Source organism: Condylura cristata, unplaced genomic scaffold (assembly GCF_000260355.1).
Source record: "Condylura cristata isolate star-nosed mole 26May11 unplaced genomic scaffold, ConCri1.0 scaffold00009, whole genome shotgun sequence".
Taxonomy (NCBI): Eukaryota; Metazoa; Chordata; class Mammalia; order Eulipotyphla; family Talpidae; genus Condylura; species Condylura cristata.
In genome coordinates this window covers 18,816,310-18,830,913 of record NW_004567110.1, presented here as the reverse complement: position 1 = coordinate 18,830,913, position 14,604 = coordinate 18,816,310, and the positions used below count along the sequence as shown (strand labels likewise).

The window sequence follows — 14,604 nt, the reverse complement described above, 5'->3', positions numbered from 1 at the left end:
AAAAAGTCTGATTTGTACTTTATGATGTTGGTTGTGATACTCAACTAGGCACTGAGCCTTCTATGAAATGCTCAGGAAAAATCCCATATGTTGTGCAATGTATGAGCCCACTGGTGGCCAGTAGTGTGCAAGAACAGTTATACTGTGGGTGTCTACACTCCTAAAAAGACATGTGTCACTCAAATTCTATAGAAATGTTTTGCTGGGCCCTCCCTGGTTGCACAGTGGGTAAATGCAGCATTAAGAAGCTAAAGCCACTTCAGCACAAGTTCCATCCCCAGCACTGGAGATGACCCACATAGCACAGCAGACCTTGCCTGACTAGCCCGCTGTTCCCCTCAGCAGTGTACTTCGTCAGTCAGCGTGTTCTGCTCCCCACTCTGTCTCTGGTGAATCCTCTCACAGCCTTTGCACCTCTGGCCTGTACCCCAGTTCTGTATGCATAAATAAATATTAAAAAAATAAACAAGCAAAACAAATTTAATTTAGGGTATATCCTGTAATATAAGGGCTCTGTGACAAAAAAAAAAAAAAAAGAAAGAAAACTTATCCTTAATCTTCAGAATGTATTGCCCTTGACCTGCCTAAATACTTACTAGTGGTGATGGAAGTACTGACCAGAGTTATAATAATTTAATTATTCCTGTGTTACAAAAAAATTGACAAATTGAGATATCATGAAACTTTCCCCACAATTAAAATAGTATGCCCCAATATAAACTGAAACGATCTTCAAAACGAACACCCATTGTAAAAAAAAAAAACAATTTTTAAAAAGGCGTTTATGCCCATGATATCTCTATTAAAATAGCCCAGTTTGGCTATCCTTAATCCTGAAGAGAATGAGTGGTAATTTAAATGGATCGTCACACCCTTAATTCTATGATTTTACCTATTAAGGTTCTCATACTCAGTATTTCAAAATTACTGACTCTATCCAATCATTAGTTGCTACCTTGCCATTATTAACTTAGTTGATATGATCTACTGAATGCCCATTTCAACAACTTTTTATCATACCTTGTTTTCATCATTGATGAAGTACAGTGCTTTTTGCTATAAGCTACAAAGGAAAAATTTATAGGTTATCCCTAAGGTCTTCTACAGTCAACCCAGTGCACACTGTCTTTGTAGATTGTGTCTAGCTTTCTGCAGGTCTATCAAACTGGTAACACCTGCATTCACTTTCCACAATCACTCAAGAAGTAAGAGTTTATAGAAGAGGTGGTTACATTTGTTCACACTGAAAGTAGGCCTAATCATCTCAGTTAGATCCTTAGGAACTTATTTTGCCAAACAAAAGTCACTCCATTCCTGGCACCATTAAGAAAGAAATTTTGACCCTCATTGCATCAAAGTAGAACTTTCCTAAATCTTTTAGGATTTAGGTGTTGAGGTAAAAATATTACTTATTTATAAATTTACTTAATTCCATTTATGTTGTTTCTGATTAAATGACCTATCTTGAATGGTGCACTATAGAATAATTCCAAGTTGTAATAAGATAGGTACTGCCTTCCAGCGACTCCTTCACTATAAGATGTTAGTAACATTTTCTCCTGTTTCTTGGAGTTTCTGGAATGTTCATTACAGTCATAAGTTGCCTATGGACTTCTGATACAAGAAGTTCCCCATATATTACCATAAAGCATTACAGTGGCATATCTACATAAGGGATCTCCTGGAAACAGAGGGTCTCACAGGCCCTCTGTATTCAACTGCTTCCATGATCTTTCTTGTTTGATATGGCCACTAAGGCCTTGATAAAAATGGAAATGATACTATAATATCCAAGCATAGGCCATCTGCATGAGGTTATTTCCTCTCTCAGCTTAGTTCCTTGCTGGATGTCATGGTTTCACATGAGTTTCTCTCCTGCAGACCTTACCTATATGAGGTGCTCCGTAGGACGAACTGAATAAACTGCAAAGGGAATTTATATACTTTGTGGATGGGATAGCCACTATTATCATATCCTTGGAGATTTAATGGCTTTAATACCTTAACCAAGTTATTATCCCCAGTAAAAGATGGTACTATGAGTGCAATATCCAAACTTGGGATAGTAATTTATATACTTTATGCCCAGATCAACAATCAGCTGAATGTATTTATAGATCTTTGACTGTTGCCAAATGTTTGGTCACATACCCCTGTGAATGGTAGCAACACTTCCTTATCCAAGGTTGCACATTATTGGGTAAAAATGTGTGAAACTCTTATCTCAGAGAATATCAAAATGTTAGGTCAATGCCACATATATCTCTACATACTAAAGCCATATTCAAGGCTTTATTACAATATCCAATATTTTCTTAAGATTATTGTATATTACCAGTTGTAATCAAGGCACTCATTTTATCTCCTATAATACATAATGTTGACCTATTAAAATAGACCTTAAATGTGAATTTTCAACTCCCGTACCATATTTAGATAAAAGTCTCATAAGCCTATAATGGAGTAAAGAAGTTCAAATTCAGTTAAATCAAGCATGGCACATTTCACTTATCAGTCATACATCAGAGTTAATTGCTGTATAATATGATCTATTTTTGATATTTAACTAGTGACAGTTTTATGTACCACTACTCCTCTTTTTTCCCCTATTGCTTCACATTTGGGGTAAGTGATTAGAAAACCTTAGTATTCCCTCCTTCCCAACTAAGCCCTGACCTATGGTGTGGCAACTTTCACTACAGCACTACCCCTAAATATAATTAAACTAATAGTCAGATTTCCTTGATCTTTTAAATATTTTTTTTAAACTTTTTTAAAAGATTTATTTATTTAGGCCCTCTCTGGTGGTGCAGCGGATTAAAGCACTGCACTGAGAAGCTAAAGCCACTTCCAAAAGAGTTCGATTCCCGCCTGCCCCGGAGGTGACCACATGGCGTGGCAGACCTCTCCTGACTCGCCCGCTGCTCCCCTCAGCAGTGTACTTTGTCGATCTGCCTGTTCTGCTCCCCACTCTGTCTCTGGTGAAGCCTCTCGCCACCCATGAGCCTCTGGCCTGTACCCCAGTTCTGTATGTACAAATAAATAAATCTTAAAAAAATATATATTTATTTATTTATGCATACAGAATTGGGGTACAAGTCAGAGGTGCAGGGAAGGTGAGAGGATTCACCAGAGACAGAACTGGGGGCAGAACAGGCAGATTAACTGAAATACATTACTGAGGGGAGCAGCAGGCGGTCAAGAGTTGTGTGCCACAGCATGTGGATGGATCACCTCCGGGCTGGGGGATTGAACTGGAACTGAAGCAGCTGTGCTAGCTTACAGGGCTGTGTCCTAACCTGGTGTGCTGCCAGGGAGAGCCTGATCTTTTAAGAGCAAGGTATCTATACATGCCCTTCTTATCCCAGGTGTGGTGTCAAGTGTTAACTGTGTGACTGAACTTGGACGGGGCATCTTCTTCTCCCTTGTGAACAAAATAGCTTCAAATCTAATGGTATAAATACCACAGTAAAGGAATGAAATTATCATAAATACATATTAATAATCACATTTCCCTTTTTCTACTGTATTAGGGTTAAAAAAAGGGTTTCTTTTTTATGGACACGGATTTAACAGACTAATTTTTGTGTGTGGACATTAAGATATCAATCCATTTAAATAAAGAAACACTGTTCTACTTCTTTTCAATATCTAAAAATATTCATAAACAGTAAATGCAAAATTTGAATAAAGGGACATTTTATGAAAATTATCTGTTACTCCTAAATAAGCAAACTCAGTATTTAGAAAAGACTAATCAATGCTTTTGAAGCAATTATACTGTCAAGACATGAAGCATCATATAGTGTAAATATAAAATGTAAATATATATGTATATTTTTTTTGACCGTAAGGACTTATTCATAACTGAAAACTTCACAAAGGAAAAGCAGTATGTGAATAAAGTGTTTTACTGACCTAAATGAGCATGCAAAACTATCTCACAACAATTTGTCACTAATATATGAGGAACTTTAGTGACAATAAACCACTGAATTAGGCACAAAGAAGGTAACAATATAAATCATGAAAGTGATGGGGAATAGAATAGATCACTTAAAAACAGCCAGACAGAAGATCAAAAATAATGTTCAACTATCTGTATGATACAAGCAAACTCAGTTTTGAAATAAAACATGAAATAGTTAGCTAAGTTTATATACACAGGTCAACACTACATTGGCACATATTTTAAAAATACAAACATCCAAAAGATAAAAGTATCTGAGTATATTTATAGTGCATGGAATTCAATCTATTGCTTTTGTTTTTCTGTCCAAATCCTAAGAAGACCTACATTTTAAAAGACTATTTCTCACAGACCAATAGTTAGGAATATATGCGAAAGATATGACATTGTAAAAGTAAACTGCATTTAACAGTCATGTAATCACCTAAATCTGTAATAAGAAAAGCGAATACCACACTTAATGAATATAAAAATCAAAAAGTTTGGTCCCATTTAATTATAAATGTGTTTACTGTAGTATTATATTAACATATGAACTTCTTTTATTATAAATACAATTATAACCTATATGGTTGGCATTGTCAGATGAAAGATATTTACTGACTGACTGAAGGGAAAATATGGAATATAGGAACGATAATGTTATGAGTAAGAAATAAGTACAAACCATTTAGAAGTCAAAGTTCAAGGTGATGATAGCTACTGTAAATAAAAACTTTTCAAAGCAATATACAAAAAAAAAAATAGTTACCTTACTTTCATTTTAATCATTAATTTTCCCTTCTCTTTTTGAACATACATAGCCCACTATAAAATATTTTCAAGTAACCAACATAGTGATGCCTCAGAAAAGGAAATGGCTGATTTTCCTTTTTAATTCTTCTGTCACATGGGATACTAAGAACATGATGTAATAGAACAATTTAATGGCTTCTAAAGAAGACTCAGAGAGCCATGCATTGTTCTTGACCATCATCATTAGGATTTCATCAGCAGGTATGTACAATTTTTTTTGGCAGCTAGACTATGAACTTTCTTTGACACAAGTGAAAAACAAAAACAAAACGAAACAAAACAAAACAAAAAAAAAACAAATGGATGATGCTTTTCTTTCTAAACTGTCATATCAAAATCAAAAAGCTCATCTTTGATTCAACCAATATATATGCTAGGAAGAAGGGCTATATTATAGATTACAGAAACAGACACTTTCATAATCCTGGCAACATCACTCTATTTCAAGGTTAAAATAAAAGGATTAGTACTTCACTTCTGATGACACTGCTCTCTCAAGTTGTGGTTTTGGACTTGTTTCAGAGGAGAGCAAAAAGGAGGACATGTAGGTAATATTTTGGTATAAGAAATTGGACTGAAAACATCAGCTTATTTTATGTATCAGCAGAAACATTAAGTCAAGATTTAACACAAACATCTTCATACTGGTAAAATCCAGGTCCTTCTGCTAAAGTACTTGGTCTTCTAGGCCAAGATATTTATTATAGCTACAGAAAATCCCTCACCATAGAACATGATGCTGTATATCTAAAATTTAGAAATTTGAACTTTTAACCTCTCATACTTTACTGTTTACAGAACATCCTTTTCCTATTCATCTATAAACAGACTCAACCTGGGTTAGATCCAGCTCGATTCGATCTTAGATTCAAAACCTCTAGAAGCTACTAAGTGATTTCTAAGACCTATGATCAGAGAAATATGAAGACAGCAAGGGATATACTGCCTTCTCAGTGCCAACACAGAACAGACTGTCAGGTTGACAAGATGAGCTGTGATGTCCTTTGCTGTCTTTTCATATATATATTGTTGTCCCAGAAACTAAGTGTTTAAAACCAAAACCTCTTCTTTCTGGAAATACATTAATAAAGTATAAAACTGATATGATTGTTTTGTACATATTTTGACTTTATGAATATTTTGGAGAGCAGATTTGCTTTATGCTCTGGTAATTTCCCATTTTATATAATTCTGATATAAAGGCACTTGCAATGTTACTGAATGCACTTATTTTTAAAAATTAAAAACAATCCTGTTTTCATTTTTATATTGTTGTTCACCTGTGTACTTGACTATATATTCATATTGAATACAATAACCTCAAAATTTTACTACAAAGCTACCATCTAAAAACAGCTACAGAAAAAAAGAACATTATATAGAGTAAATATGTTCATTAAAAAACATTTTGAATAACATGTAGAGAACTATAAAACATTTCTGAAACAAAATACTACATGATGAGATGAATCTTGCTTACCAAACTCCTTGGGAACTGCAATTGAATAAACACAATTATGTCCTACACTGTAATTTTTTGGATAGGTTGGTGATAGGACAGTCCCTTCTGAACCTGTTGAACGACTTCCACAGGGTGCTAGGAAATAAAAATGATGAAAAATACTTTAGAAAAATTAAAAACTCACATTAATTATTTTTTGATATAGAAATGAGGCTACTGGGTTTTAAGGTATATTACTTATAACCACTTTTATGAAGCTATACCATATCAAATATTTAAAAATATATATATATAGTTTTCTATATAAAACATTTTAAAGATTTATATTATTCCCTTCTAGAACAAAGTAATATATTCAAATTATAATGGCTTTGATTTAACTTATGATAAGAGGGTAAAGGTAATCATCTTTTTTATAAAGATAAGAAATCCTATATGTATTTGGGAAAGCATTTTACTCATTTCCAGACCTTGCATCTCTATTCATAGTCAATCGTGATTATGCTGCCACCAAATCTGGTAATTCCATACGTGACTATACAAATATATTAACCACTTCATTTAAATAAAATATTGTTTCACTAACCTTTCTCTACATTATTTTACAATTAAATAAGAGTAGTTTGCAGGTGGTGCATAAAGGTAGACTATTTTTAATACTTCAGCCCCAAATGTCCCTAAAAAGGACGAAGGTGAAATCAGTGTTTATGGTGGTTGTTATTTATAACACAGAGGAATGGATCATGATTCATAGTTCTGGAACTTTATAATGACCTTGACTATTAGTGGAGATTTGGGTATTGAGATGTTAAAGATGTCAGTTGTTATTCTTTATGTGAATGAAAAGTATGTAAAATGAGAAAAAAGTGGCAAAAAGGAGATTTGAGGAGTGCCAAGTTTGAGGATCTGATAGAGGGTGACTGAGGACAAATTTGTTTCTTGGAAGCCAAGGGAGAAGAGTGTTTCACTTACAAGAAAATGTTCAAAAGGGCTGAATGATGCAAAGTGGGAATAAATGAAACAGGTGTCTGAGTGTGTTTGCAATCTGTAGTGCCATGGAGTAGGCGTTGTTTTTACTAGCTGGTGGCTTCCTTGAGTATGAATTTTTCCTAAATAGCCCTGCTGGTCCCATCATCTACCCTTCAGAGAAGGAATGATTTTTCTGAATGATCAACTCATGACGTGAGATTTGACTTTATCTCCTGTTGGACACCTCCTGCTTCTGGAGCATACTTGCTGGTCTCCTGTACACTAAGTATTGTTGGCCAAATCTCTTGAGCAGTTTGTATAGATGAAGCCTATTGTTACTGCTCCTCAGCCTTTATCAGTATTGAAATTGACAATTTGATACCTTCTGCCCATATCCTAATATCTCTGAATTTGTGCAGTGAGGATCCCCCTCAAATACCACAAAGGGAGTTTTGGTACTATTAATAGAGTGTTTTCAGTCAGAGCAGCATTCCATAAGTTACAGCCAGCAAGTTGAATCCAGCCAGTGGACCAAGAAGGTTTTTTTTTTTTTTTATTTTTTTAAAGATTTATAAAACAAAATTAAGTAAGAAGATGCAATAAAAGATGCATTTGTCCAGCAAAACCCAAAATACTCTGCAGCCTTTTAAAGAACCAATTTACTACTCCTTGAACAACAGGGGCATGAAGGGAAATACAGGAAATCATTGCTGGAAGATTCAAAGATGAAAGAGTTTTTCTTACTGGTGTTTTGATTAATAAGGAGTCATTAAAAACAGACTATCAGGCCCTCCCCGGTGGTGCAGCAGGTCGGAGAGCTATACCGCAAAGCTAAGCGGAGTGGTGGCCGCTTCAGTGTGAGTTTGATCCCAGCCCCAGAGGTGACCCACATGGCACAGCAGACCTCTCCTGTCTCACTCACTGTTCCCCTCAGCAGTGTACTTCATCAATCTGCCTGTTCTGCTCCCCACTCTGTTTCTGGTGAATCCTCTTACCACCCCTGCACCTCTGGCCTGCACCCCATTTCTGTATGCATAAATACATAAAAATCTTAAAAAATAATAGTAATAAAAAAAAACAGACTATCAGGAGCACTAACCCAGAAGTTTATAAGATATAACATCAAGGAGAGTGGAGTGATTAACTTCAGAAGGCAGTGCTAGCATTTTGTAACCTGAGAAAAGGGCGGGAGAAGATTATAAATGTACAAGTTTAGAAATACATGGTTTTCAAATTTCAGTTGCAAATTTATTAGAGTTTATGCCTGACATACCTTTTTAAAGAGAATTGGATGCCGTGTGGGAAGTAGGGAGGGGGAAGTTAGGTAGGTGGCTCAAGAACACTCACGAGTTTAAAAAGTCACAATCTTTGATGTATTCCTGTCCAAAATTTTAAAATGTAGCAATATATCTGAAACACCCACAGACACACACACACACACACACACACACACACACACACACCGAACAGTATCTTGTATTGAATAGGGTGGCTTATGAATGTTCTTCCTTTTATCTTTTTATTTTGTATAAAATGATAGTGGTTAGAATTAAAAATACTAAAATTAGAACACCACACAACACCACACATTGACAGTGATTATAATAACCAAAGATGCGCTGCTCTCATCATTCATTATTGTTTGAGATTAAAATAGTCAGGTGTCTTCCTTTTTCAGCAGTGATAACTTTATTCAACTGATAATACTACTGATGAGAGTATCATTCAAGAATAAGCAGTATGTTTCATGTTAACTTTCTTACTGATTTTAAGGTGCTTCAAAGTTACAAAAATTTGAATGTATGTGACAAAAGCCCTTATTTTTATATTTGGAAAGTATGAATATAAATGAGCGCTCCTAACTCAAGTTCAGCTTTGTGACTTAGTCATGAACATTCTGTCATTTCACATTAATATGTATCCGACAACCTTAATTTTTTTGTATATTTGATTTTGCATAATGAACATTTAAGACAGGTTCTGTAGAAAGTGTCATTATAAATATGAAAAATATGTGTATATATAATACAAAGCTGCAGCAGAATAATCATATAGCCTTATGGTAACTGATGTAACGTTAAGGACTATTATTTCTATCAGTAGCAATAATTTTGCATTTCTTTTGCTCTGTGCTTACAACATGGGCTAATTTATGATGCTGGATACTGTAGTAACTGGCAATATTTTATGCAGTATGCAAATAATATAAACAAGGGAAATTGACTATACTGTGAAATACAGCTCTATTGTAAACTGTTTTATGTTTACAAACATTTAAATGACATAGTGACTAAATCAAGCTAACTTTATTGATTCTCCTAATATTTGTTCCTAGAAGCTTTTAATAATCTCTTCTTGTTTTAACTTCTTCTTATAGGTTAGTGCAGAAAAGGGCAACTGTTATCTTTTTGGTTCTGTTAACATTCAGTAGCAGGCAAAAGAAAGATGATGTTTTGATTTTTTTTAAATAAATGATCTGTTATTTAACTTATATCTGTGAGTTTTTTGTCAAATTATATCCAATGTAATGCATTAAATTAAGAACTCACTGGTCCCTGATTATAAGTTAGGAAATACATGACTATCTCTTAATTCTGTAATTTAATAAAATTTTGCAGAACATATGAATTATGAGGAGAAATGATTCTAAAAGTGTAGAAAATACATGGGTGAAAGAGGATGTTTTACCATGGGACTTCATTAAGACTTCAGTAAGGTAGGGGGTATCATGTTCTTTCTTAGAAACTCATTTGATCATAAGGACTGTTAGCTTGTAATATTACACAGGATCAAAGTTGCCCAGAATACACTTTGACACATGCCATATGGATATTCCCAAATATGCAATAACCTTTATGATAATTAGAATATTTATAATATTGACTACAGTTATAATATTGTAGCACTAAAGAACTGATTATATATATATATATATATATATATATATATATATGTATATATACACGGAGCTAAATTATTTCAAAGTTTAAGATATCACACAGCTAACTGACAATGTCTTCTTGAGCCTTGGGGTTCAATTCCCTTCGTACCACTGTAACTGCCACAATCCAGACTCCCAACAACTCCAGGTGAGCTATTTCAATAAGACTGTCAGTTCTACTTATCCCCATAAGTTTCTAACACTGACTGTGGTTTTACCAACACACACATCTTAGGTTTCTCTTCTCTTCCTAGAACACTTCTGATACACAGAAAGTTTTCAATTAATGTTGGATGAATAAATGAACTAGGTTTGCAAGACAAAGCTACTATCAAATGGTGTTCTGCAACACATAACACAGCATTAGATTTTGTTGAATTTACCACAGGAAATTACTTAAATCCAAAACAGATTTGAGACATATCTTCAGTAAGTCCATACAATTGTATTATTTATTTAATTTTGTGATAGAAATCTTTGTGTATTTTTATCACTAGGAATAACCTTTGTTTATTATATGATAGATATGCATGTTTACATATGAAATTATATTATAAAAATATTATATTAGAGTCACGAGGATTCTGCTTTACACTTAAGAAATAGTAAATCTATATCATTTTATGGTAGCAACTTTAACATTTTATCATCTGAAGAATATTTCCAATGAGTGCATGAAGTCACACACAGTTTAATTTCATATTATTTTGTTTGTTCTTTTTTTGTCTCTTAAATTTTCCTTTATCTGAATCTAGTTTGGTTTGTATAAGTAAAATTTACCCACGCTGTAACAAGTACTGCCTGTGTTTGTTTTACTCCTAAAACATGAAGTAGGGACACAGCAGACATATGTGCTATGTCCAGGGAAATCAGAGTATGAAACTGTAACTGGTTTCTAATGAATTTGGTTATTCGATGAACATGACTTCCCACCTACGGGAAGTTTGATTATGTCTCTGGGATTGGGAAGAGAGAATGAAGATAAACACTTGAGGCACCTTCCCACTGGGTGAAACAAAGGCATATAAATCATAAATTGGAAGAGGTACTATGTGAATGTCCATATATGCTAAGAGACACATTAATATATTTCCAAATTCAATTCTGTATTTTCACCTGTGTAACATATAATGTATCATCAAATATTATTTATAATGAAAATGATTATATATTGCATAATGTATAAACATATAAATTCTCCTCACAAAGCAAATTAGGTACTTTCAAAAATGGTGAATTTTTATAGGTTACATAAGAGCAATATGCTACATTAAATCAATAATTTATTAGATGGGATCTGGGACTCTCAGTTTGAAAGAAGTGCTACACTTTACAAAAGTGCTGGTTCACTTCTAGTAAATTATTTATGCTTGATTGAATGTCACAAATCATAAATCCTGGCATAGGTTTTCTTTGAAAGTTGTTCTTCCCATGGAGTTTCTATCTGTCTCTCTTTAACAATAAGTAATCTTATAACCTTTAAAGTCTAGGAGAAGAACTGGCAAATACAGTTATTATTCCCAGTATTGACTTTAAAATTAGAAGTATTATCATTTATTTCCTTTGTTCAAAATCTTGATCTTACTAATAATTGCTATTCAGACATTCATTTCATGGTTCTCTTCCTGTCATGTAAATATATGCACTTAATTCATTTATCTGTTTTGACACTGTTATGTTAAATCATAAAATAAGTAATGTGTTTATGTTAACATGCAATTTCCTCTACATTATTTTTATATATATTCACATTTGTTTATCTGGAAAACTAAGGATAATATGGCTATGTTTTTTTTTTTAATTGTTCAATCTGTTCACCTACAAGAAACAATGCAAACATATGTCTTTATTACTTGTGAATGAATTTTGTGTTATGATTCCACACTCCTGTTTAACACTGAAAAACTCCATCTCAATGTGCTAATTGGTGACTTCAGAACCATCTTAGTGACTCACTAAGTTAACTTGCCCAGAAATGCGTATGTGTATTACTCTTTTGACTTTGATGGCTAGTATGGAACTCCCTTTGTGTCCCTAGATTTCTAAACACTCATTTACCAGAAAATGTTTTCTTGCAAAAGGGAGAGTTATCCTATAACAACAGAAATGAAAAGTTTTACTTTTAGTTAAAGCTTGCATGTTACCATATACAAATTATACTAATCATGGCCTGTGGGTGTAACTCAACAAGATACTTATATTACCAATAGTTAACCTCATTTTTAAGATTGATATATAACTCACTTACCATAAAGTTCACCTTTTTAAGTAACAACTGAGTGATATTTTAGAATATTCACAAAGGTATTAAACAACCCCGCTCCTTTCATAATTTGTTTACTTCTAAAATAATTCTGATGCTTAATAGTAATCACTCCCCATTCATTCCACTCCCAAATTCCTAGTAACTGCTTATGTATGACTTTGTAGGAAACACTGTATGGGAAGACAAGAACTTAAAAATAAATGTGGCTGAATTATTGGTGCTCTTTAAAAACTAAAGTCCATTTTTATTGCTTAGTTTATTTCCTGTTTTTTTTTTTTTTAAGATTTATTTATTTATAGAAAACTGGGGTACAGGCCAGAGATGCAGAGGGTGAGAGGATTCACCAGGAACAGAGTGGGGAGCAGAACTGGCAGATCGACGAAGTACACTGTTGAGGGGAGCAGCGGGCAGGTCAGAAGAGGTCTGCCACGCCATGTGGTCACCTCCAGGGCAGGCAGGGATCGAACTCATGCAGAAGTGGCTTTAGCTTCTTGGTGCTGTGCTTTAACCTGCTGTGCCACCGGGGAGGGCCCTGTTTTAAGTGTTTTTAAAGGTGATGTACATTACCATCACTAAAAACCAATAATTTAGAGAAAAACAGGATATAGGCCCTCCCTGGTGGCACTGCGGGTTAAAGCACAGCACTAAGAAGCTAAAGCCACTTCAGCATGAGTTCGATCCCCGCCTGCCCCGGAGGTGACCACATGGTGCGGCAGACCTCTCCTGACCCGCCTGCTGCTCCCCTCAGCATTGAACTTTGTTGATCTGCCTGTTCTGCTCCCTACTCTGTCTCTGGTGAAGCCTCTCACCTGAGCCTCTGGCCTGTACCCCAGTTCTGTATGCACAAATAAGTAAATCTTAAAAAACAAAACAAAACACATAAAACAACTAATACAGTAGTAGTAATACATTTCATGCATAGTATAAAATGAGATTAGAGAAAGAAACTTCTTTAAGAGTTTAAGAGTTTAACTCCTTCCTGACCTCCTTATAAACACTTTCCAGAAAGTCTTCTCATTTTGTAGATTAGTTCTGAAATATTCTTTTATACCACTGTGACATGATATTGTCTCCATCTGTAAGGAGAACATCATTTAATTGGTTGAAATATCTGTGTAAGTAATTTGTTTGCTTTTGTATTAAAAAACTGACAAAATTAGGAAGTTATGTTTGTGGTCAATCTTAAAAGTTAGACTACATGGTAGTGGAAAAGGCAGGCATCTTAGAATTGACAAGGCTAGCCACCTGGAAATATGGATAGTGATTGAGACTCCAAAGGGAGCAAAAAAAAAAAAAAAAAAAAAAAAAAAAGTTAAATATGAGCTCCAAGCCTGTGGTCACAAAGTCAATATGACTGAATTAGAGGCATTGATTTGCAATCAAATTGCTTCCTTACATGGGTGACTCTTCATAGTATTCTCCAGAACCCATACCAGCAGGGATTTGTTTATAACAGTGTTAATGATTCTCCAGACTGGCATGCAGGAGGCTAACTGGAGTGATAATGTGCCTAAGAGTGCCTGAAAAATAGCAGGTGCTCAATAACATCAGCTACTCTTCCCATTCCCTTTTAAATATGAGGGTGAAACATGCTTCGGTTTTATTTTATGCTCATCCTTCCTTAACATTTTTTTCAGTAGAGAATATATTCCACTTCTTTACAGAATACGGTTCTGAGTTATCATCTATAGATTATATCTGTGAACCAAATCCTGTGTAGCTGATGAAAGGCAGATATTCAATTACTTACTAGAAAATAATTTACCATGGGCTTTTGTTTCAAGAATCTCATTTATATACTTTTATTATAGCACATATTTAAGTCATATTGAATACTAAAGGCCCAGTATATGTCAGTGCATGATCTCTATGTGTACTTGTTATGGTATGGGGTTCTAAATTGGCTTCACATTTGTTCAAAAGTTGTTATAAATCTCAAGGACATTTAAAATGAGAAACTAACCCAAAGCTAGTAATGCCATTTAAGCAAAAGACCTAGAATAAAGTTCACCAATTTATTTACTCATATACTCAAACAATGTGATTTAATTAAAAGTAGGTCAGATGATGTTACTAATAAGATATAACCCTAAAAAGTTGAAAAGCGACTTCCGGAAGATGGCGGCAGAGTAAAGATGCCGAGATCACCGCGTCCAAGCCTGCATAGGAATTGAGGACTGAAAACGGACTATAGACTCACT

At 34.3% G+C, this 14,604-nt stretch overlaps 1 protein-coding gene across 1 annotated transcript in view; it reads right to left on the bottom strand.

Moving 5' to 3' along the window:
* The window catches only part of CSMD3 (CUB and Sushi multiple domains 3), a 764,662-nt gene that overhangs the window by 159,441 nt on the left and 590,617 nt on the right, over positions 1–14,604 (bottom strand). Inside the window, exon 32 of the mRNA XM_004679632.2 lies at positions 6,246–6,362. Within this exon, the coding sequence (XP_004679689.1) occupies positions 6,246–6,362 (117 nt within the window). The remainder of the gene's footprint in view (positions 1–6,245; positions 6,363–14,604) is intronic.